The 23,232-nt window shown below is 40.0% G+C and overlaps 1 protein-coding gene across 3 annotated transcripts in view; it reads right to left on the reverse strand.

Annotated features, from left to right (window-relative positions):
- EXOC6 (exocyst complex component 6) overlaps nucleotides 1-15,124 on the reverse strand; it is an 83,941-nt gene extending 68,817 nt beyond the window's left edge. For all 3 annotated transcript variants that reach the window (XM_030240897.2, XM_030240896.2, XM_030240898.2), the window contains exon 1: nucleotides 15,011-15,124. In XM_030240897.2, coding sequence (XP_030096757.1) covers nucleotides 15,011-15,093 — 83 coding nt within the window. In that variant the 5' untranslated portion in view covers nucleotides 15,094-15,124. The remainder of the gene's footprint in view (nucleotides 1-15,010) is intronic.
- Between the last annotated feature and the right edge of the window lie 8,108 nt (nucleotides 15,125-23,232).

The following is a 23,232-nucleotide window of genomic DNA, read 5'->3' on the forward strand; positions in this document are numbered from 1 at the left end:
GGATCCTAACAAAATTGTGACCTGTGATTTAAACCAGTACTTTGACAGACCTCCCTAAAACGCACTAGTAGTATAAATTCTATGTCAACTACATACGTAAACAGCTCCATCTTGTGGGAACAACAAATCAACGTTCATCAGCACATGAGTGAAAAAAACCCTGAAACAGAACTGCTTTCCTTGACAGAAATAAATCGTCAGTGTATTTAAAAAAAATTCACACCTTCCCTTCTGGGTGAGAAGATGAATAAACAGGTTTATTGACTCTCTTAGGACACTGTCCTCTGGGGACACGTCACACATGCAGCTTCAGTGGCTTCAGAATAACGTCTGGCCTAAAACACCATCCTTTTTGAATACTTAAGTGTACACTGGAGAGCCAGGCCATCTTTGGCCATGGATAGAAATTGGGCTTTTTCTCAAATCTGCAAACACAACTGAGACAATACACACCTGATTTACCTGTTAGGGAACATCACAGTTTATTTCTGATACTGAAACTCATTTTCCATACATACACTTATTTCAAAGATTACCTACAGCTATCCAAATAAAGTAATTGCTACCTCTTCATAATTATCTGGAAGTGTACATTTCAACAGATTATGACACTGCAAGAGATGCTGATAACAATTCTCCACTTTTAAGAGATAAATTATCAAGTAGACAAATCATCAATACTGCAACATCTTGGAGAGACATGAAATCCTAAAAGCAACCTAGAGATAATTCTTTAAAATTACAAGACAAAATTAATGGAATTTACAGCACACACAGAGTTCTGTTGGAAAGCAAGTGAGGAAGTAGTAACCCTTCCAGCTCCATTTCTTCAGGAGATAACAATTACATGCAATTACATCTACCCTAAAAATCTCTCTCTCACTGCAAATTGCTTCACATCCAGCAGCAGAAAGTGTCATTCCTAGGATACCAAAGGAATTTTTACATATGTAATACATAGTTCTTTCAGCTTTTGTTGACATTTATACATCTCTGAATGAAGAGCCCCGAGGATCCTCTTCAGCTTTATAGGCCCCTGAAGTGGATGCTGATGGTCTGAAATACAGCACAAATTTCAACTGTGTCAAACTGAAAGACATTATTAGTTTTTATTAAAACTGCTTTCAACCTCTGATCTGCACAACTACAGACTACTAGTGGTTGATTCATACCATGAAACTTTGACAGGACAGTTTTTTTCTTGGTATGAGTCTTCAGACTGGATTTTAAAAAATGAGAAAATCACTAATGTTGAAGACAGAAGTTTATATTGGATTTTTGGCACCCAAAAAACCCAAACCAACACAACATTATCAACTTTCAATCTGGAACGAGAGAGCTTTAACTTGAGTGACTACTTCACCAGGACTACAGCAAATCAGTGATAGGACAGGTACTGGTTTCTCTCCTCAGTGACAGGGCAAGCAGGGAACCCATGAAGAGCAGAAGCAGAGCTGAGCAACTTTCCTGGTAATGTGTAGCAGATATCTGCCTATATTCCCAGAACTCTGTATATATACTGAGACTTTTTTGGGGGTTTTTTTTTGACTCATTCCAACAATTGGATGAGTCATATTAATGCCAGTCTAGGCAAAAAGAAGATAGTGTAGAAAGCCTTGAAAAAGGCAAAAAAATAAACTAGGAGCAGTCAGAGAGTGACCTAAAGGAGAAAAATGTCTGAGTTCACAGGATACATTTTGTTGCAATGGGGATATTTTTATCTTGATCTTTCTTACCAGGCAGGCTGAAGGGAGAACAACGAGCATAAACAAATTTGAATTCAGGTCTCAAGAAATGAGGAAGGAGGATTTTCAGATATGCAACCATTTTCCAATTGAAAACAATAAAACAAGTTCACTTTATACTGTGAAAAACTTCCCTGAAACTTTTACTTTTACAACTGCAATACAGTATGAAAAAAGTATATTTAATAGGTCTTGAAGGATGACTTTTTGTGTTTACCTGCAAAAATACACTGAAGCACCAGAGGGCACCATCCTATGCACAAAAATACCAACAGTTAAGTAATCAAAAAAATCTCCAGAGAACTAAAACTTAACATGCTAAGAATTCCACACAACCTTCAAAAAAAATTTATATTCAAAATAAATGATCCTGAAATCATCTATCGATTTCATAATGACAACTCCATACATACACATTATCACTCTAAGTGAGCATCATAAATGTCTTCACAAATGGTTACAGGCTCACTTCAAAATCGTATTTCTGCTATCATTTCATAAAAATATTTCTGTGCATGCAATTAGGATATATGTCCTTAAATGCCTGAGTGTAGGCAGGAGTAAAAGAGGGCGAGAATTTCAGCAATGAGGAGGGAAATAAAAAGTTAGAATTAAAAAAAAAATTATATAAGCCCAAAAATTAATTTAATACATTGACTGGACTACTGGAAGGGCAGACAATGGAAGTGCATCTAGACTATTAACTTTAAAAGGAGAGGAGCCCAAAACCAGTTTTTGGAAGTTCAGCAAATAGCCCAAATTTGCTTTTTCTCCTCCTTATCTCCAGTCTAGCTCCACATCTGTGGCCTCTAGACCAGAAAATTACAACAACCAGACCTAAGTAAAATTTCTACTGTAATCTTCTTGTTTTTGCATAGAAACATAGATTTCAAGAATAATCAGAATGGGAACTAAATTAATTCTGTCTCGTATCTATAGCAATATCCATAACTTTTCAAAGGAGAGAAGAACTGCTCAGGAACTCAGGCTTCAGGCCAAAAAAAAATGAACTTGAAGAGTTTATTTTATTAAAAATAAAATCTCCATACTTTCATAAGAAAATAGTAATTCAGAAGAAAATACAAATTTCTGGTTGGTGAAAACTCTCTCACTTAAAAGTCATTACTAGAACAGTCTACTAGATAAAGAAAAAAGTAATATTTAACAAATCCCATTGGAGTTTTAAAAAAATTACTATTTCTTAAAGGTTTTGGGATTATTTTGTGTGTTCTTTTAAATGGGCAATGATGCAATTTTTAATTGCAATCCATATTCAGGAAAGACAAATCTGAGTTTATGGAGCATTACTGTAAAATTTTTGAGAGAACAATTCTTCTTCATTTATAATAGGTTCTAGCAGCAGCAGAGACTTTTAAAACAGATAATGTATTTTAAAATAGCAAAAAAAAAAAAACCACATCAGAAAAAAACCCCAGCAATCGTTTTACAGGACAAAGAAACTCCTTAATAATGACTTGCCACCTTTCACCATTTTCACACCTCCCCCAAACCATCCTGTTCTGTCTCATTTCTAGGATGAATTGCAGGTTTCCTCACCCCTGCCTATATTGCCACAAAGTCTTTCATTTCCTGATTGCACAAGACACATGAAGCAATTAAAAAGTGTATGTACACATTCCTTTCAGGATACTGATAACCACTCAGTAAGTGCCAATCAGTTACAGCTCCATGAATGCTGTGACAATGACAGGAATTACACGTATCTGTGCAACAGCTGTATGAGTTTGACATGGAATGTAAGTCTGACCATGCAACTTCTGACCTTCAACAGAAGCAAGCGAAGAAGATTCATTTGTAGAGCTTCAAATTAAGCACCATGGGGAGAAAAAAATATTAATTACTTTGATCAATTAATGAAGGCACAAAAAAAATCCCCCCAGACACACACCTTTTATCAATTTTCAATGTAATACTTTCAACAAAACAGACACAAATGAACCAACTCTCAAATTAAGAAACTTAACTGTGCTTACAGATAATAATGTTTTTAGAATTCATATCTTGCTACCAATGCCAATTTTGTCTTGATGCTAGAGATGCTCCCAACTAGTACCCATACACACACTGCAGGAAGTAACCCCCTAGATGTTCTCCCTATTTCTCCTTTCATTGAAATAAAATCCCAAAATGAAACAACAACACCAAGCTATACTAAATAAAATTCAAAACCAAAGTAATATTTACAATTCAAATATGCATTATGAGTTCAGTGGGATCAGTGCAAGCAGAAAACACTGATATTGCAAATTAAGATACTGCCCTTAAAACAGCCCTGTCACACTGTGACTATAACCATGGCATCCCTAACCATGATACTGTATCACACACTCCACTTGAGCTGCAATTTCACAGGAAACACTGCAGAAACTTCCTTTGTCCTACAATATACAAAGATATTTTCTGTTTACACAAGCTGCAAACTTCATAGGGATTTTTCCATGGAGTAATTTCATATAGGTGGCTGCATTCACCCTAAAAAGTTTTATAAAATAATGTCCAGGTGTTTCCTGTAATTCAATTGCAGTTATGGTAATAAGCACATTTCTTAAAACCTAAGCAGCCTTTCAGTGCCAGATGCTACCTATGTTCCAGTTCTGCCATTCTTACTCATGATTACATCTCACCACTCTATTTAAAAGCTCACATTACATGCCAGAACAACACAGAACTCAGCTAGAGCCTATTCAGAGAAAAGATTTTATTAATCTTAGTTTAGCTGTTATGCTTTGCTTGCCTGGTTTTCCTGGATGCGCAATTTCTGTCAATTGTTCTCACTAATAGTATCCTGTTTCTATGAGCAGGAAAGGGCCGAGTACAGTTTGTTAGTTAACATTACTTCCTATAAGCAGGGTCCTTATTCTGTAGTAGCAGCACTAGAGCACTCATTGTTCATGCTGGATAAGCAAAGGATCACGCTGATGGCTGTTAATGGACATCCTCTGCAGCCAAACACCAACCGATAATCAGTACACCCAGATTTGCAATAGACTTCCTCCTTCCTGTTTTTACACTGCTGACCAAGGAGATGCCTCTTCCTGCTGAGCCTTTGTGCGACTTACTGATGTATGAAGTAAGAAACTGAAAAACAAGTGCTGCACTACCACTTTTTCCTAATTTTTTGTTGTAATAGTAGATAAAAAGGCAGCAAAAGAAACAGCAGCTTTGCTGGCCTTGGTACTGGCTATCGCCACAGAATGAAGTGCCAAGTTTGGCCATCTGTTTCATACACCTACATGGATACAAGTGGATGTAGCTGGAACCTATGTTATTTCATAGAATATAAAGTAGGAAGGTGAAGTCTATATAGCAATATTTTTATCTTCCTTTAATATTTCCAAAGACTGTTCGTTACATAAATTGTTATATTTTAGGAGCAATGGATTAATCTGTAAACCAAATTGTGAGTTTCTAAGTTCTTTTAAAAAAATTAATGAGATTTCTATTACACATGTATGAGAAATAAGTAGGCCTCTATTACAACCTCTAGCAAATCTGTTAACTTTATCTAGAGCACTTGAGACATAATCTTTGAGATGAATACACACCAATTTTTTGGAAGAAAATAAATTTCATATTTCAACAATCTCATATGTCTGTTCCCAAGACATAGGAAATAGAACAGAATATTTAATGTCAGAAATGTGTAGGTTACTTATTTCAATAGGCTTTGTATATCAACACTACACAGATTTAAATACATTATTTTAGAAATGTAAGAAGTTTCAGATAATATATCTATTATTTAAAAAGTTTCAAAACTAATTGGATTAAGAATATGTTCTATTCAATACAGATCAAATCCCTTCCTGCATCGCACTCCTCTGCAAACATAAAACCAAAGCATGCATTTTACAGTGATTTCATATTATTCATTTTTGTTAATTCTATGAGCTCACATAGCCTATACATAAAAAGTCGTCATGTATTTAATTCATGTAAAACAGCCTGTGCTGTATATTCTTTGCATATCTTCCAGGATCACTGAAGAAAGTAAAACATGACTTCTAAAAAAAGTCTGTTTTCAATTCAGAAGCTGAACTGAAACCCAGTGTTTCTCTCAGTGAGGAAGCCATTAAGAGTGTTGATGCAACTGACTAACTCCAGTTCTCAATCTGCTTGATGAACAAACTAAGAAAATCTCTTCTTTTCTTTGCAGCTTCCTAAGTTTATGAAACATACCAGAATAAATATAAAGTATAAAACACCCTATCTCCTATGTTACTTTCATATTGAAATTAACTGAAAACAGAACTTAAAAGAAAACATTGCTTCTATGAACAAAATGGGGTAAAAATCCTTCAAAGCCACTCTATGCCTAAGGAAGTGTGCAAACTGTGAAAGTCCCAAAACTCGATAGGTTAAACATTTCCTTTTGAAGCTGAAATGTCTCAAAAGTATCCCCCAGGTACATATATGACAGTATATGCTTTATTAATTTTGTATTACTCTGATTCCCAGGAGAATTGCAAGTTACACTCACTGCAATTTTGCAAGCAAATTACTTTCCCTGAGACACTCTGAAAATCCCACTCACAGTATTAGAACTGAACACTTTTCTCATGCTATATTAAAAAAAAAAAAAATCCCCAGTGTCTTTTAGGTCCTCTCTGTCCAATCCCACGTCTTTTCATCAAGGCTGATGCACTCTAAAATCTGTTTCCTTCCTTCTTAATACCTCTGTCAGTGATTAAGTTCCCTACTAGTTTGCTATTACTGGCAAAGGTTGAGATACGGAAGGGCTTCAGCCAGGCTCCAGGAGAGATCATTAACTCCTTCCTGCACAGGAAGGACCCAGTTTTTCAGGAGTACAGATAGTTCTGTACTAGACATGTACAAGATAAGGAAAAGATGCATTGTTGAAAATACTTCATCAAGCTGAGCCTCAAATTGAACTGTTATTGTTACACCAAGCTTTGTGGTGCAAGGGATTAGGTTTGGGCATTTCAAACATCACCAGAAAACAGACAGAAAGACTAGCCACAGCTGGATTTTACAACTAGCCACAGCAAGCCCTTCAGAAAGATAAAATCTCATGTGATTACCTGATGCTGATGCAAAGCTAGGACTGTATTTCTGAATGAGTTAGTACTTAATAGTTTACTACAACCCACAAAAATAGTTTCCTATTTGCAAATCCTTTTCTGGCATTATCTTAAAAGCATTGTTCAAGACATATTAAGCCTCTTCAATTTGAATGAGCTCATTTCAGTAGTATAATACATAAAATGCAACATGACAAAACCTGCAAATACACCAGCACTTACCAGTCAAAACCAGACTTATATTTAACTGAATTATGCTAGGGCTCCTCAGGTAGATATCAATGGTTGAGCCACACACAAAGAAAGCTGGAGCACAGGCTAGGCTGTTGGCTTTCCAAAAAAATTACAAGGAAGTAAGCACCCATGTGACTGGCATTTGTGAAAGATGTAAAATTATGCACTTACTATGCACATGGCAGGTCCAAAATCTGGGTCACCAGACACTGAAAAAAATCAGCTTGATGAACAAGTCAATGAAGAGATGACAGGAATAAGAACTGGCTTTTCTGAATTTAACTGATGTAAGACTGCACAAGCATAAGCCACTCATATGAAGAGAAGGCTGAATTTAAATGAAGCAATGACACAAACTGCATAAAACATCTATTAAGTACACTATTCTGATGATGATGTATCAGATGATTCCCCTGTTTTAAAAGCTTTACTGTATTTTGAAATGGTTTCCTAAACATTGGGACAATTTCAAGCTCTTTGGTAATGCCTGTGAAATTGGAGAGAGCTGTTTCAGAACAATTCACACAGATTACTAGCTAGGTTAAAGCTTCACTTGGCAGTTGCCCACTTGGAAAACACTGCAAGAACTGAGTCAGAACCTGATGCGTGAACAGTTAAAAGATCAAGATAACCTGATTTGCAGACACATATTTCATGACAAACTGAATCAGCATTGAACCTAAAGATTTTTTCAAAACAACAAAAGTGCAGGGCAGATATGGTTACCTGCGAACAGTTCCAGGCTTTATAAAAACTTGAAAAGTAATATGTTGAAACTTGCAGCAATGCAAGTGATTCCTTATAAAACACTTTTGCTACCAAGGGCAAATCTGACCAGACTACAGAAAAACCAGAACTGCAGTTCTGCTGCTGTATGACAGATTAATCAGTCTACAGCACACACGCTTCATATGCCCTTTTGACTCTATATAATGAACTAGGCAATAAAAAAAAATTGCTCCTTCACAGCAATATACATCACATAGACAGTTGCTTTATCTGACTGTTGTCTTTCAATTTAAGTAATTGGAATACCATCAAATCCTACACCAAGTAACAAAATCTGCAACTGACACTACAAGCAATCCTCTATTTTTTTAGGATACACTGGTTCACAGCAAGCAGGTCATTCTCCTTACTCCATAACAATCCAGTAACAAAATAGAAATTAGCTATTATAATAAAGATAAACTGATACATAAATATATGTGCTGGTTTGGGCTGGGGTGGAGTTAATTTTCTTCACAGTGGCTGGTATGGGGCTGTGTTTTGGATTTATGCTGCACACAGGGTTGATAATACAGACGTTGTTATTGCTGAGCAGGGCTCACACAGAGACAAGGCCTTTTTGTGCTGCCACGCTGGCCAGGAGGCTGGGGGGAGACACAGCCAGGACAGGTGTCCCCAACTGACCAAAGGACTGTTCCCGAGCAGATGGCATCATGCTCAGTACATAACGTGGGGGAACAAGGAGGAATGAGGAAACATTTGGAGTGATGACATTTTGCAGCAATAATCCCCTGCAGTGCCACAGGCTGGGGACAGTGTAGCTGGACAGTGCCCAGGCAGAAAGGGACCTGGGGGTCGACAGCCAAGTGAACATGAGCCAGCAGTGTGCCCCAGTGGCCAAGAAGGCCAGTGGCTCCTGGCCCGTATCAGGAACAGTGTGGCCAGCAGGAGAAGGGAGGTCACCCTTCCCCTGTACTTGGCACTGTTGAGGCCACCCCTTGAGTGCTAGTGCTGTGTCCAGCTCTGGCTTTATCACTCTCTACAACTCCCTGAAAGGTGGTTGTGGTCAGGTGGAGGTTGGTCTCTTTCTCCAGGCAGCAACTAACAGAACCTGAGGACATAGCCTTAAGCTGCACCAGGGGAAGTTTAGGCTAGAGATCAGGAAAAAAATTCTTTACTGAAAGAGTGACTGGGAACTGGAATCGTCTGTCCAGAGAGGTGGGGGAGTCATTGTCCCTGGATGTGTTTAGAAAAGAGACTGGATGTCACTTAGTGCCATGGTTTAGTTAATGAGGTGGTGTTAGGTCATAGGTTGGACTCAATGATCTCAAAGGTCTTTTCTAACCTAGTTTATTCTGTGATTCTGTGTTCCAGAGTAACCACTACTTGCCATGGGGTCCTGCTGTCATGGACATGACTGAACACCTGTCTCCCCATGGGTTGCAGTGAATTCAGTCCTCGCTTTGCTTGTGTGTGCAGCCTTTGCTTCCCCTAGTAAACTGTTTATACCCCAGCCCACAAGTTTTTCAGCTTCTACCCTTCTGATTCCCTCCCCCAGGCTGTAGGTGGGGGAGAGAATGAGCAGCAAGGTGGGCTTGGCTGCAGGCTGGGGTTAAACCACAACAGTATACATAAAAGTACAGTTGTGATCCAAAAGAGACCACAGCTATCACACAAGGAATTTTCAGTTCTTCGGGGCTACTTTGTAACTTCTGTCTGAAAGGGAACCAGGAATGAAATGCATTAACTTGAAAACTAAAACGGCCTTGAAGACAGACCATTAATAAAGATAGGGTCTACTGATTTTCAAACCAATAGCTTACAATTCTGTAAAAGATTACCATACCATCTGAAATCAAAATACATGATCAAACCATTAAAATTCTCATCTAAAGCACTGACTGATGATCGCAGAGTACTCTTATGTCTGCCTATATTTAAAACAAGACTAAGCTATACATAAAAATGCTGGCTCATGCTCCAAAACCAAAATAGTGAAAACATTGAAAAATTACTTTAGACAATCCTACCAGACAAGTAAGACCACAGGAGAAAAATGAAGGCAACCACATTTTGTTATTGGATAACCACATCACAAATCCCAACAGACCATAGGCAGAAAAAGTATTTCCCTGTCTGCAATTGTGTTGATGCTGTGAAATCTTCCCCCATTTTCAGATTTCATTCATACTGCCTATGTTATCACTTACTAACTGTGGTGCTGAAGACAGAGAATCATATACCTAAATCAAGCCTGCTGGCAACTGTAACATACACTTTCAGTAAAACTGAAGTTACATAACATTTAGGCACTTCGCTCATTTTGCTATCTCATTTTTGGAGATATTCTTGTATTCATTTAGGAATAATGAATACAAGAATAATGAATATTCTTGTATTCGTTATTCCTAAATGAATACAAGAATATCTCCAAAATACAAATTACAGACCCCAGCCTGGGCAAAGCACCTGCAGTTGCAAAGTGTACCACAACTTTTTTTACCACAGTAAAAGCATCAGAATTAGATTCTCACTCCATACCTCTAACTCTGAATTTTCTTAGGACCTAGATTAGTAAAGGACAAAATAGCTTATTTTTCTAATGATGCCTTACTAAAGTGTAGCTTTTACTTTTGGCTTTTCTACAACACAAGGACAGAAGTTCAGAATGAACAGCTATCAATTTAACACTTCAGCCAAACTCATTTGTGATGCCCAGCCTCCAAACTCTGCTTAACCTAAATGAGAAAAATGCATTACTATAGAGAAATTATTTTGCTTTGCAGTCTCAGCTCAGTGCTGCTTTCACCAGTGCAATGCAGTCCTAGATCAGTGGAAGGTGACTGCAGCATACTGCAGCATCAGGGAGAAATGCATCAACTGAATGGTGCTTGTGGCTGTGATTTCTTCAGCCAGAGACAAAGCGAAATGTCTTCACAGGAGGCTCTCTAAGAACTCTTCAAAGATGTTTCATGGCCAGCACAACTTAGAGCAACCTCCAAGATGCTCTAACATCTACCAGGCAACAGCTTTGTGATGATAGATTTCAGGAAGAGAGAATTGAATTAAAAGCACTTTTACACTGACTTTTGAGGAGCACTTTCCAAGCTGTGATTGTAATTTAAAGCTACAGAGAACATTCAGCTTATAGATAGATACATCAATAGACACAGCACCTCCTTATCAACTTCACCTTAGCAACAGAATTTCCATTATCAAATCCTGACTGTTTTTATATTTCATTTTACTTTTGTATTTTTGTTCAGTCAACAGATTGTGGGCATGGAGGTACTCCCCTGACAGGCTGTGTATGGGAAGCACAGAACACTGCAGACTTAGTGATACAAAGCTCACAAGAGGAAGTGTTTAGAGAAAGTCTACCATATGCTATGAAATATTTTGCCAAGCTAGAGTTTAAGAGTTAATTCACCTATTTAAAAAAAAAAAAAAGCTTTGAAATACTACACACTACTAGAGACTCAAAGAAACTCATATCTATAGTACCCAGGGCACTGGCAGAACAACTTCTACTCTGTCGAGTTCCACTTTGACCTTTTTCAACCAACCATAACCTAACCATCAAATAAAATCATTTATTTTCTTCTGAAAAGCATCTGTCTTACTAGCTACTACAGCCTGTCCAACTGACTCACCCAGAAGAGTTAAAACACAGTTCAGTGAGGGCTTTAAGTTTTTTGTTATTAAGCTTCTGATTTTTCTGTTGTTGAGAAGATTAAGGGAATTGCTTTTCTTTCTCTTTGTCTTCTTCCACTTCCTTTCAAAAGATTAAAATGAGATAGCTCTCCCTGAGAGAAGCTCAAAAGTACGTATGCAACATGAATTATATGATATTAACATGTTCTATAAAAAGGTGAGAGTGATGAGCCTTTAACAAGTTTTGTCATTAATCTCATTTTGGTAGCCATTAAAGCCAAAAAGATGCTGATAAAAGCTTCACAGAGTCTGCTGAAAAAAAAATAATCCTGGCTTGCTATAGACACAGTCTGCCTATTTAATGAAAGGCATGTTGGCTTAGGTCTCATTTATAATGATTCAGCATGTGTTACTGAATTTAGACATGCAAGTAAAATAGCAGCAAATTTAAATCAATAAATTCATCTAGTTAAAATCTAAAAAGAAAATTAATTTAATCCAATACAATACAATCTCTTCCTCTCTTGAGATGCAGGACAGTCTTTAGGAGCTAACTCTCCTAAACAGTAAATAATCCCAACTGCACTCGCTGTATGCTGATTCCTCCTATAAAGAACCTGCATTTCACATTCCTCTTTATGAGTATATTTCAGCAGTAGAAAATCACCTGCAGGATCAGTGTGTATGGTGTTCCTTACCAGTAAATTATATACAAAAACATTATATATCAATAAACGATATTATTTTTTGTATCATAAAAACAAGTGCTGCAACTCTTGTAGCAGGGTAGAAAACAGCACCCTGGCAGGAACAGCTATATCCAACCAGCAAGCAAAACACTGAAGAAAAACAGGACCAAAATTGTGTTTCCATGGAATCTACATAGGCCCACAAGGAAAACATACACTTCCTTTGTCAAGCATGGATTCACTACAAAGACATTAATATCTTGATATTAACAATTAAGGATAAGTCAGATCTTGCATATCCTACAACCTTCAGCATTTAATATTACCTCTTACCATTTATCCAAGCCACTCACCTCAAGTCCCTTCTTTTGTTCTGCTATTTAAGTAGGTATGTTGGTACTTTATTTGATGTGGCAATGCTATAAATATTCTCCCAGCATTACAACCCAGAGATTACAAAAATATTCCATTTCACATAATGAAATTAATGTAATCTCAGTCATTACATGAGACAACTGGCTTCAATAGCTTCTGTGACTGGAAATCAATGGATCACTTCATGTTGTAGCCTTATACAACTGCACGTAGAATTACTCAACTCATTTATTTGATTCACATTGTTTAGCAAGTAAAAACCTAGATCTCATGCAGAAAATAATGCTCCATTTTACGTTCATGCTTCTTTCATTGAAATATACCTTGTAATTTGATGTGGGATTTCAGACTTTCCAGTTTCACACAGCAATTCACAAATTGTGACAGCTGAGCAGACAGCTCAAGTTTTGATCTTAAATACTGCAGTTCTTAGGGAGTAGAAGCATATTTCTGTGGTGTTTGCTGAACTTCTTTCAAAACACTCAGCCAGGTGTAACCACTCTTTCACCTATTTTTTTTTTTATTTGTAATTGGACACTAGGGTTAAATCAGACCAACATTCACTTTTTCCCTAAAAGTCAGCAATGTAAAATTCCCTTACTGAAAATCAGTGATAGGATAGAAACATGCAAAAAATAAGAAATTAATTTTTAGTAATTGTAAATACATCGGCACATTTTAAATGCTTAATATGGATAAGAGATTCATATAGTTCCTTCCCCATCCACACCTGTGGATGCCTTCTGCTGTGTGCCTGTTTGTCCTTTCTACAGGTTACTCTGATAGAAGCTCTATACTGAAAATGGTGGTCAAACTACAATTATATTTAATATTTTGTTGTGGTTCTTTGCAGGCATCAGCTTCAACCTGCCTGGGCTTGTTAAGTGGTTAACATGGTGAAACTGCCTCCGGGGACAACTCAAGTCTAAAAGCATCCCAGCTACTTTCCATAAGCCTAAGCCCACAGACTCTCACAGGTGAGGCTCCTTGTGATGCTCAGCTTCAGCATCTCCACACTGCATTCCCAACAGCAGCCGCGCTTAAGGAGCATGAGGGGAGATCAGAGTGCAGTTTGCTCCAAGATGACCTCCAGGACCAGACTGAGCCAGCAAGCAGTCCCCATGTGATGTCTAGACGAGCCCACCACACTCTCCATGGGGGCTCTCAGAGGACTGATTAGCCCCAGCCTCACACAAATGCCCAGACTACCTCCTCCCACACAGCTGCGGAGGACCCACTGTAGACACACGTCTAACCTCAAAATCAACTGCTGTGACGTGCAAAAAAGACCCACTTGGCATACAACAGGAACTTCTCTTCCACCAGTTCTCAGGACTGCATTCTCACCCATGTAGCCCACGTTCATCCTTTCCCAGCCCTGTCCACACTCTCCAGGAGGCACGATTCCCACTGCAGGAAAAGCCAGCAGCACCATGCTCATGGCTTTGCAGCACACTGCCACACAAACTGCCTTTTCCAGTTTTCTGCACACAGGCTCACTGTATCTTTTCAAAGAGATAACATTCAAATTCACAGCTCTCTCTCCCCCGTCTGGATGGTGCCTAGGCTTTTTTTACTTCTTTCAGACATGTTTAATCGGGGAAGCACCAGCAAAGCTCCATGATGAAGATCCCCTTTCCCCTGTGTTTCCTCTATAACCCAATTCCCACTCCACAGGCCCTGCCCCTATCTCCCCAGCTCTAAGTGAAAGGTACCTCCACATTAGCCTCAAACAGGGATGGTTATGCAAAACCTTTTTTTCAAAATGCAGGCTAAGCCATTTGGCAGCATGTGGAATTGGAGAAAAGAGACAGAAAACCAAACCATTGCAGTCATGGCACACCAGAAATGCTTTCAACACGGTCACATTCCCAAGAAAACTGACCAGGGTAGTGGGTTTCAGACCGCATAGCGGAGCACTGCAGCACCCACCCACGGTACGGTTTCGGCCCCGTTCTCAGCACAGAACCGGAGGTACCGGCACACCCACGGAGCTGACTCGCGCCCAAGTGCGGGCAGCAAAGCCCGGCACTGGGTTCCGGCGGGCGCCCCAAGCCCGGCCACCAGCGCCGGGCCCAGGGCCGCCCCGTCCCGAAGGCGCACTCCAGCCCCGCCGGGGCCATGCCCGGCTGCTTCCCCGGCAGAGAATGCCAGGGAGAGGCCAGCCCGGAGCCGGGCCACGGCCGCCGTCTCCGCTCGGTCGCCCTTCCCTGTCAGAGCGGCGGCACGGCTTGACAGCCCCGCTCCCTGCCCGCGCCGCACCGGCCCCTTCCCTCCGCCCCGCAGCGCCCGGGACGGGGGGCGGCGGTCGGGCCCCCACGGAGCGGCAGCGGGGGCTGCGCGTCCCCTCCGCATCCGGCGCGGCCGCTCCCGCCTGAGGCGCTGCGGGCGGCCCCGCGCCGTCCCTGGGGAGCTGCTGTCAGAAGGCGCGACCGGGCCGCGCCGCGGCTCCCGGGCCGGCGAGCGGACAGGGCGTGGGAGCTTCACCCGCTGGCAGCGCCACAGCCCCCGCGCCCCGCACCTCAGGGTGGGTCCCACGCAGGCCGTGTCGGTGCTCTCGATCTCCTGCAGGATCCGATCATGCTCGGGGAGACTCTCCGCCATCTTGGATGGGAGGGACCGGGCGGCCGCGCCGCTGCGGGAGGCGCCGAGGGAGGAGCGGCCGCGGAGCCGGGCGGGGGCCGGCGGGAGCCGCCGGGGAGGGTTCGCCGGTGCGCACGGAGCACGGGGCGGCGGGGAGGAGGGCGGGGCTGGGCCAGGTGAGGGGCGCCGGTCGTGCCGGGCCGCGCCCTTCGGGCTCGCCCCAGTTCTGCGGTGCTCCGCTGCTCTTGTCCGGGGCAGAGCTAGGCCAGGGACGCTCGCGGAGCCCGGCAAAGTCCCTCCGTCCCCATGGCATCTCCGGGTGCTGGTGTCCGGCAGAGACAGCGGGCAGCTGCGTCTGCCCTGTGCCAGCCGCTGCGACCTGCTCAGGGCACTGTGACAAACGAGGGACGCGCAGAGTGCGGCCCCTGTCCCGGACAGACCGGCTGCCCGCCCCGGTGCGCCGCGCTGCAGAGACGCCTTGAAGGCTTACAGGGTTCAACACGACCTTTTCCACTGAGCTAGTTCTGGTTTGGTCTTGTGGCTAGTTCATGGTGTGGTATTGTTTTATTATTATTATCATTAATATTATTATTTGGTTTGTTTTGATTGGACCGCACACGCGGACCGTGCCCGTCCGGGCATGGCGGGAGGCACCGACCCCTGAGGCGGAGGCTCTGCCCAGGTTTCTGCATTCAGGTTCTGTCAGTCTCCATTCCTTCCGTTCTTTACGTGATAGAAACTTGGGGGTCAGGGTAGAATAGAACAAAACCAAGACAAAACAAAAAAGTGCACCTCTGTGTGCAGTGGCTTGATGTATTTCACTAGAAACTGACATAATGTTTCCTAGTGCTTTGTATCGCAAAGCTTCATGTGTCAGTGAAGGAGGAATAACCTATTTTCTATTTAAATTTTACACTTTGTGGCCTGTGGCCAGGGATTAACTAATCCTTGGGTTTTGCATGCTCAGGAGACAGGATGCACCTGCTTTCTGGGCAAAGTTATCTGCACACAAGTGGGAAGTTCATGGAAAGAAATAGGCCAGATTATGTAAAACTTCAGGGTGATGTGTAGCTACTTTTTCCAGTAAGGAACTGACAGCATTTGACAAATGTGAATGCATCAAGGTCTACAATTGCATTTGGCATCCTTCCAGTTACTATTATCAAGCTCATCATCTCTCCTGCCCTGGTGCAACTACACCTGTACACAAGTTAACAAATGGCACTGAAGACAGTGCACATCTTGTCAGTGCTTGTGCTTTTATCAAATTCAGTGTTGAATCAGATTGTTGATTCACCTACTAAATAACAAGGACCATTCTGAATCTAGACAAGTGCTTACAAAGTGCATAATAAAAAAAAAGGAAAAATCCTACCACTTGTAGTATTTCGTTCAAGAAATCACTCAAATGCAGTAACAATTTTCCCACATTTCTTTTTTTCCCATCACCAAAATACTGAAGTTATAGACTGACACATTTTTCAGGGTAAATTTCATTTTCTTTTTTTAGCCTGATGGTTACTGCAACCTGATGCCTACAGTGCCAGGCAGGCTATTTTTAAAACTCTTCTACAAATACTGACAATATACCTAGACAAATTACATTGCAATCTTTATATATATTACTTTTTTTAAGGACAAATATGTGGAGGAATTTTTTTCAGTTGCATTTTTACCATTAAAGTTTCCATAAGCTACAAATTTAAAAAAACTTCAGACATTTAGAAATATCAACAGTAAAACCTTCAATAGTTCTGTCTTTGGTGATTTAAACAAAAGTTGCATTTATTAAAAATTTAAGAATAAGAAGCAGTTAATTCTTTAAAAATGTAGCTGTTGACTTTAAACTAAAAACACTGCTACACAAAAGAGAACATTTCCCCTTGTTTTCATTTTTAAGAGCACTTTCTTTTTCACAAATCTGCAGCCAGCCATCAGAAACTTTGTCCAGGTGAAAAGAAAGAGTAGAGTAGGTGACCTTGGTTTGTATTTTTTCACTGAGGGCCAATCACATTGAAATTAAGCTCAACTTTCTTGTAGGCTTCAGGGTCAAAAAACCAAAGTTTCTAATATATTTTGCTGACTGAAAGAACAGCAATAGAAGGAACACATCCATCATGAAGAGTATAATACTATTAAAAAGAAGCATACCTTAGGGTGGTTCCAAGAGGCAGCTCAAAGGACTGGATCTCAGCAAGGGCATTTTCATATATCTGATCTTTATTTTCTTCTAGATACAGTTCTGAGAGATTTGACTTGCTTTTCCTTGCCATAGAGTAGCATAAAACTAACTTTAGGAGAGGACTTTTATTCTGATTATTATAGTTGACTAAGTGGCTCTGTAGTCAGCAAAACCAAGCATAGAAAAAAAGATCCTGTGCTAACCTCGTGACTCCTGAGGACTTTGTGTCCCAGAATGGTGCACAGCTGCTCTTTTCCTGTCTGCTGGTATCATTTGCCTCGAATGCACTACCCAGGCCTGCACAGTCTTTTGTGCGTGTCTGTGTGTCCAACATATATTAGCCTTAACAACAAATTTCCTGCCAAAATAATATTTTTACATCCTTGAAATAAATATTAAACTGAAATTTAGTAATTTTGAAAATATAACTTTAAAGGAATTTCATGCACTAGACATTAATGCTTAATTTCGCTGTTAAATTTTATTATATTAAAATTATTTTTTAATTATATTTTCCTTTTGCTATATAAAAAGCTTGCACACAACGACTTAGCTGGATTTATGAAAAAGGTTTATGGATCTCCTAAAGCAGATTAGAAAAACAGAGAAATATTTATGTTCTCTTTATTTTCCTTTTCAGCATTAGTAGTTGCTACTTCTAATAATAAATTGCAGAAAATGCTCTGTGATAACTGTGGGGCTTATGTGTGTGAGCAAAAAATAAGCTGTTACTAATTTATTCCTGCATGGAAAAAAATGGATAACAAATATTGAGAGCAGTGCTGCTGTCATATCATTTTCATGATGATGGCAAAGAAAACACCTTGCACAACTGCCATGAATTACTTTACTTTCAGGCAGTTATTCAAACATGAGACTGGAGTTCTAGATCTTTAAGTTTAAATACCTGCTTAGAAGCCTAATTCAATATCATTTGGATAATCAATATATTTGTTTTTTAAAATATTTCTAGGGGTTTAATCAAAATGTGTCTCCTAATCTCACTACTCCTGACGAAATTGATTAATCCAGACACTCGTGATGAAGTCAACAGTTGAGTGCAGGGAAACAGAGATTACTCATTTTGGAGCAGGGTGATAAACAGTTTGTTCACTTCTCTGTGCCCAGTGGGAACACTGAGGAGATGAGTTCACATCAGTAGCAGTGGGAAAGAACACTAAAGGCTGCAGTGAGTTAAGGCTACAAATTTGCAATGTGTTTCCTTGAACAAGCTGCTTTAATCACCAGTTTATTTTTTGAATCAAAATTAAGCCATTGCTCTGTCAGCATTATTATGCAATACACTTTCTGCTTCCGTGTTTTACATGGAATTGTGAGTAATTTTTTCACTTTTCACCAGAAGTGGGAGCCTGTGATTGAACCATTCAGCCACTGGATGTCACACAAACGCAGATGAAAGGATGGATGTTGAAACTACTAATTTCTAATCTTAACAGTCACTGGATTCAGAATTAATTTAACAATTATGAGGTGACAGTGTGAAAGTAAACTGCAAATATTATAACAAGATTAAGCTTATTCGTGTGATGGAAGAAAGTACATCTACTGCCACTGTGGAAGAGCAGAGGCAGGGCAGGTAAATCAGAGATGCCTCAGACATCTACACCCAGCCATCACACACTGTGGCTGGCAATAAAAATAGAATGCAGTGATGGAAGCATGACAATTTATACAAAATGCTTTTTTGAATATATTTATGTGATTTTTAAATTAGTTTGATTTTTACAGGGGCTTTGGATAAAATTTCTTCTTCCTCCTCTTCCTTAAATTTAAACAGTAGCTTGCTTTAGGAAATCAGCTGCCCAAAATAAACAGGACTCTGAATCTGTTGTGCAAATGTTCTTGTTGGTATCACAGCTGCCTGGAAATAAATATGTTTAATAACAAAGCAAAACAATGTAAGAAGAAGCAAACAAATACAAAGGTGGATGACCAAGAAATAGGCAGATGTTACAGACTCCAGTTGTGGCAGTGGGTGTTGAAGTACCTTGGTTCTCTGGACAGGATCAGACCAAATTGCACCAGGCCTGGCTGCTCAGCTCTCCAGAGTGTTTTACACCCCCACTGAACCTGAGACCATGACATCCTGAGGATGATCCAAGGTACAGTGGTGGATTTGTATCTGACCTCAGATCTGTGGGCAGGAGTACATTAACACTTGTCAGAAGCCCTTTCTGCCGCAGATGACCTTGCTTCTACCCTGTGCTGTCTGTCCAGCCTGTGCTCCCCTTCCCCACGTCTGCTATCTGCTCCTCCCCACCGTAATTCCAGTGCTGATTAGATGTGCCCAACATCTACATCTTTCAGTCACACTGGAGCTTTTCCTGTTTCCAGCTGAGCTCAGGGCCAGTCTCAAAAGGCTTTAGGGAACTGCCTCGTTCAAGGAAATAAAGTATTTTTGTAAAAACACAAAGGGACAAGTTCAGTATAGGTACTTGACATCCACTTCTTTGCCTCACAACTATACATAACATACTTGGAGGCTGCAACTAATTTGTCACCAAAGACAATGCTTAGTAATTTTTTTAAAATTTATGGTACTCTCCATGCAGAAAAGGACAGTAGACATTATCATTTCTGAGGTATCATACTTGTACTAGTTCAGATGTAATCAGGTCAAGAAGCCAGAGAAGGCTTTTTCTAGAAGTCCCCGGCAGAAAATGAGAAGGTATTTTCTGTGCTGGTTAAATTCCCACTATTTCTGTGAAGAAAGTATTTCATTATCTAGACAGGCAGAAACCTCAGGCCCTGTAAGATATAGAGCTGTTGCCATCTTTCCAGTCATCCTGAGATTTTCCTTTGAAAACATGATCCAAAGTACCTATTTCTTGCTGAAGGTGTACAAACGGCTCGCAGCTCAGAAGAGAGCAAGAGGGGAAATTGAGGCAAATTATCAACAATATTGTGAAACAGGATGCAGAGGCTTATCTAAAGCAAAACCACTTTCACCACGTCCTTTCTCCCCTTCCTCCCTAATTCCTACTCTTCCCCAACCCTAATGGGATACCAGAGGGCAAAGAACTGCTGGTTTAAATCTTGCCTGCCTGTGTTGACACTTTAAAAATACATTTTACCCACATGACCATTACAAAAAGTGTAATGTGCTGTAGAGTAGGGTCCTTACTGGGTATGCAATTCCAGTGTAGATTACTTCCTTTTTTTGCAATTGCCAGTGCACGATTAGCAGCTTTGAGTCTGTTTCATTTTCTTTCCCAGTTGGATTGGAATCCATTTTGAATGAATCATGGTAAAGAGAGAAGGGGGAAAATGTCCACCCTCAAATGGAATTACTATAGATAATTTTCACATGCAATGCCATCCATAACAAATTACTTCATTGGTCATTGCCCAGATATCTCCTCTTTGCATCCCTCCACAAGGAAAACAATGCCATTAGTCATTTCTCTGGCATCTCCTGCTCTGCTACTGCCTTCTTTCCTGGGCTCATCCCCAAACTGGACCCTTGCAAACCAGCTTATTCTCCCTAGAAACTGAACTGACTGCTCCCATTCCCCTTGTGCCTGTTTTTCTGATGGCCAGACCCATTTCTGCCTCTCAGATGAAGCATGGTAGCAACAGCCCTATCAAATGATTCTTGGGGAAAACAGGCAGATGAGGAGATCATGGAATTACCACTGCCATTTTTTGCTTTTACCTTTTTGCCTAATGTACAGCCAGTACATTAGGTATCAGCAGGGAGATTACCTTTTTTTTTTATTTCAGAGCATTTAAGTGAATTATATATTCTGAATAGTAGTCAAAATCATAAATACATTATAAATGCAGTTTTTTACTTTAATTACACTAGATATAAGAACTGGACAGTGTATATAACAATCTTCACCAAAATACCAAATGAACAATGTTCACATTTGGGGGTTCACATGGGGGTTTTTTATGGTAAATTGTCAGAGCAGCACATATCTCTCCTGTTAGGAGGGCAGTGCATCACTAACTGCTTTTGACATTTCACTGACATCTTACAAGTGCCTAAAAATATCTGGAGAGATCCTCAGCTGGTGCTGATGTTATCTTTGTAAGAGTCAATAAAGGCATCAAAACTACTGCTTGAACAGAGGCACTTCAGTCTGACTGCAGTGGGAAGGAGAGTGTCTGTCATTACATGTGTTTCTATAATGCTAGGTGCCATTGAAGAACAAGTACTATTTCATTTTCGTTACAACATACAAACCATATTTTTTTAGCATACCATTTGAATGATGCTACAAAGTAACATCTTTATCATTCCACAGAACAAAACACTGATGCATAAAAATTTTTCTCTCTGCTTACCAGTGCTTTTAAGGAACAGGCATTGACTAAAACCCTGAGTCAAAGGCATGTCCTGTGAGCCTGAGGGCTTTGCTTCTTTATAGGCAGTGGGGAGCTCTATTGCAGATTTTGCTCTGGAGGACATTACTTTCCTAGAACAGGAGGGCTTTTATTTCTCCACACTTTTAAGAGCATCCAGTCTTAGATAGGCAGAGCCTTTGTATTCCTTATGTAATCCAGGAGAGCTTCCCTGAGAAAAACAGCCCCTGTTCTAGTTTGGAGTATGAACAAGTCAGAAATTAAAACTACTTTTGATGTTAGGATGAGTGCATGACAGACATCTGACTGGTGATGGCCAAGTGGTCCCAGCTTGATGAGTTGCTGTCAGCTGAGCCACAGTGAGTGACAGACATGGTGCCCACTCTGAGTCTGTTCTCACTGCAAACTGAAATGCTTTAATTGAAACTACTATGAACAACCCACTAACAAGTTTGATCATTTTTATCATGGCCCTTATTCTTTTAATACTTCAGAAAGAAAAAAAACAACCTTGTCTGAATATAGGCTTGAATCACTTTAATTAATTAAACTAAATATCTCCATAGGCATTTTCAGTCTCTCAGGTTCTTATTTCAGTTTAGTTAGAACTCCACCTAATTGATTTAAGTGAAATAACTCTGCCTTAGAAAGGAATATTATCAGATATTTTTTGCACCAGTTCTCTGGAGGTCAGGCTTATGCTTCGGCTACATTCTCCACTCATGCTTCCCTGAAGTTTGTAAGAGGGAACAGTTAGCATTAGGTTACCACTGCATGATGGCTGGTATTTAATTGTTCTTCTAGTCAGATCTGGCCAGAGGAAACCTTCAGTATTCATTTTGCTGAAGAGCCCATGCCTATACAGTAGTGTTAACAGCAATCAGGAAATTTAAAGGAAGTACCTTGACTATCTGCTGCTTAGATAGCTGGGACTTATTACTATGAAAAAAAAAAAGAAAAACCAGCCAAGGAAACAACATTGCCAAATAATACTATACTTCAAAAAAAATATCTCTTTTCCAGTAAATGAGTACAAGAATCATTGTTTAAAGTGTCACACCACACTAGCTGTTTTTTTGTAATATTTCCTAGCTATATTCAATTAACATGGCACGTTAGACCCTGTAAATCAACACTATTAGCTTTGAAAGGAACCGCTTGTTTTTTGAGAACATTCCAGGCCACAAACACTTTTTCCAGTGAAAACTGAACAATTACAATAAGACTCTGTTTTGGTATGAAAATAGGAAATGATGCTAAACAAAAGGGAATGTTTGTTTAGAAATTCCAAGGCCATTAATTTATATTAAGAAACTGTTTGTGCTCAGAGACTATAATCAAAAGGTGATGTGAATCATTGATCACAAAAGGACTTTATAGATAAGGAGCAAGTGCAGTGCTGGGTGATTGTATTATATATTAACAAATTTCATGAGCAGCTTTTGCTGATTCATTTGGCAGGAAGTGAGCTGCCAAGAGAGATTTCTAGAGGAGGAACAATCAACAATATTTTCATATAAAATAACCTCCAGTTACTGTATTGTTCTCGCAACATTTGATAATGAATGTTTTCCTGTTGAAGAAAAAAATGCATAAATCACAAAAACAAAGGCAAATCAGGTTTAGTGTTACACTGCTATAAATAC

The sequence above is a fragment of the Serinus canaria genome, chromosome 6, assembly GCF_022539315.1.
Source record: "Serinus canaria isolate serCan28SL12 chromosome 6, serCan2020, whole genome shotgun sequence".
Lineage (NCBI taxonomy): Eukaryota > Metazoa > Chordata > Aves > Passeriformes > Fringillidae > Serinus > Serinus canaria.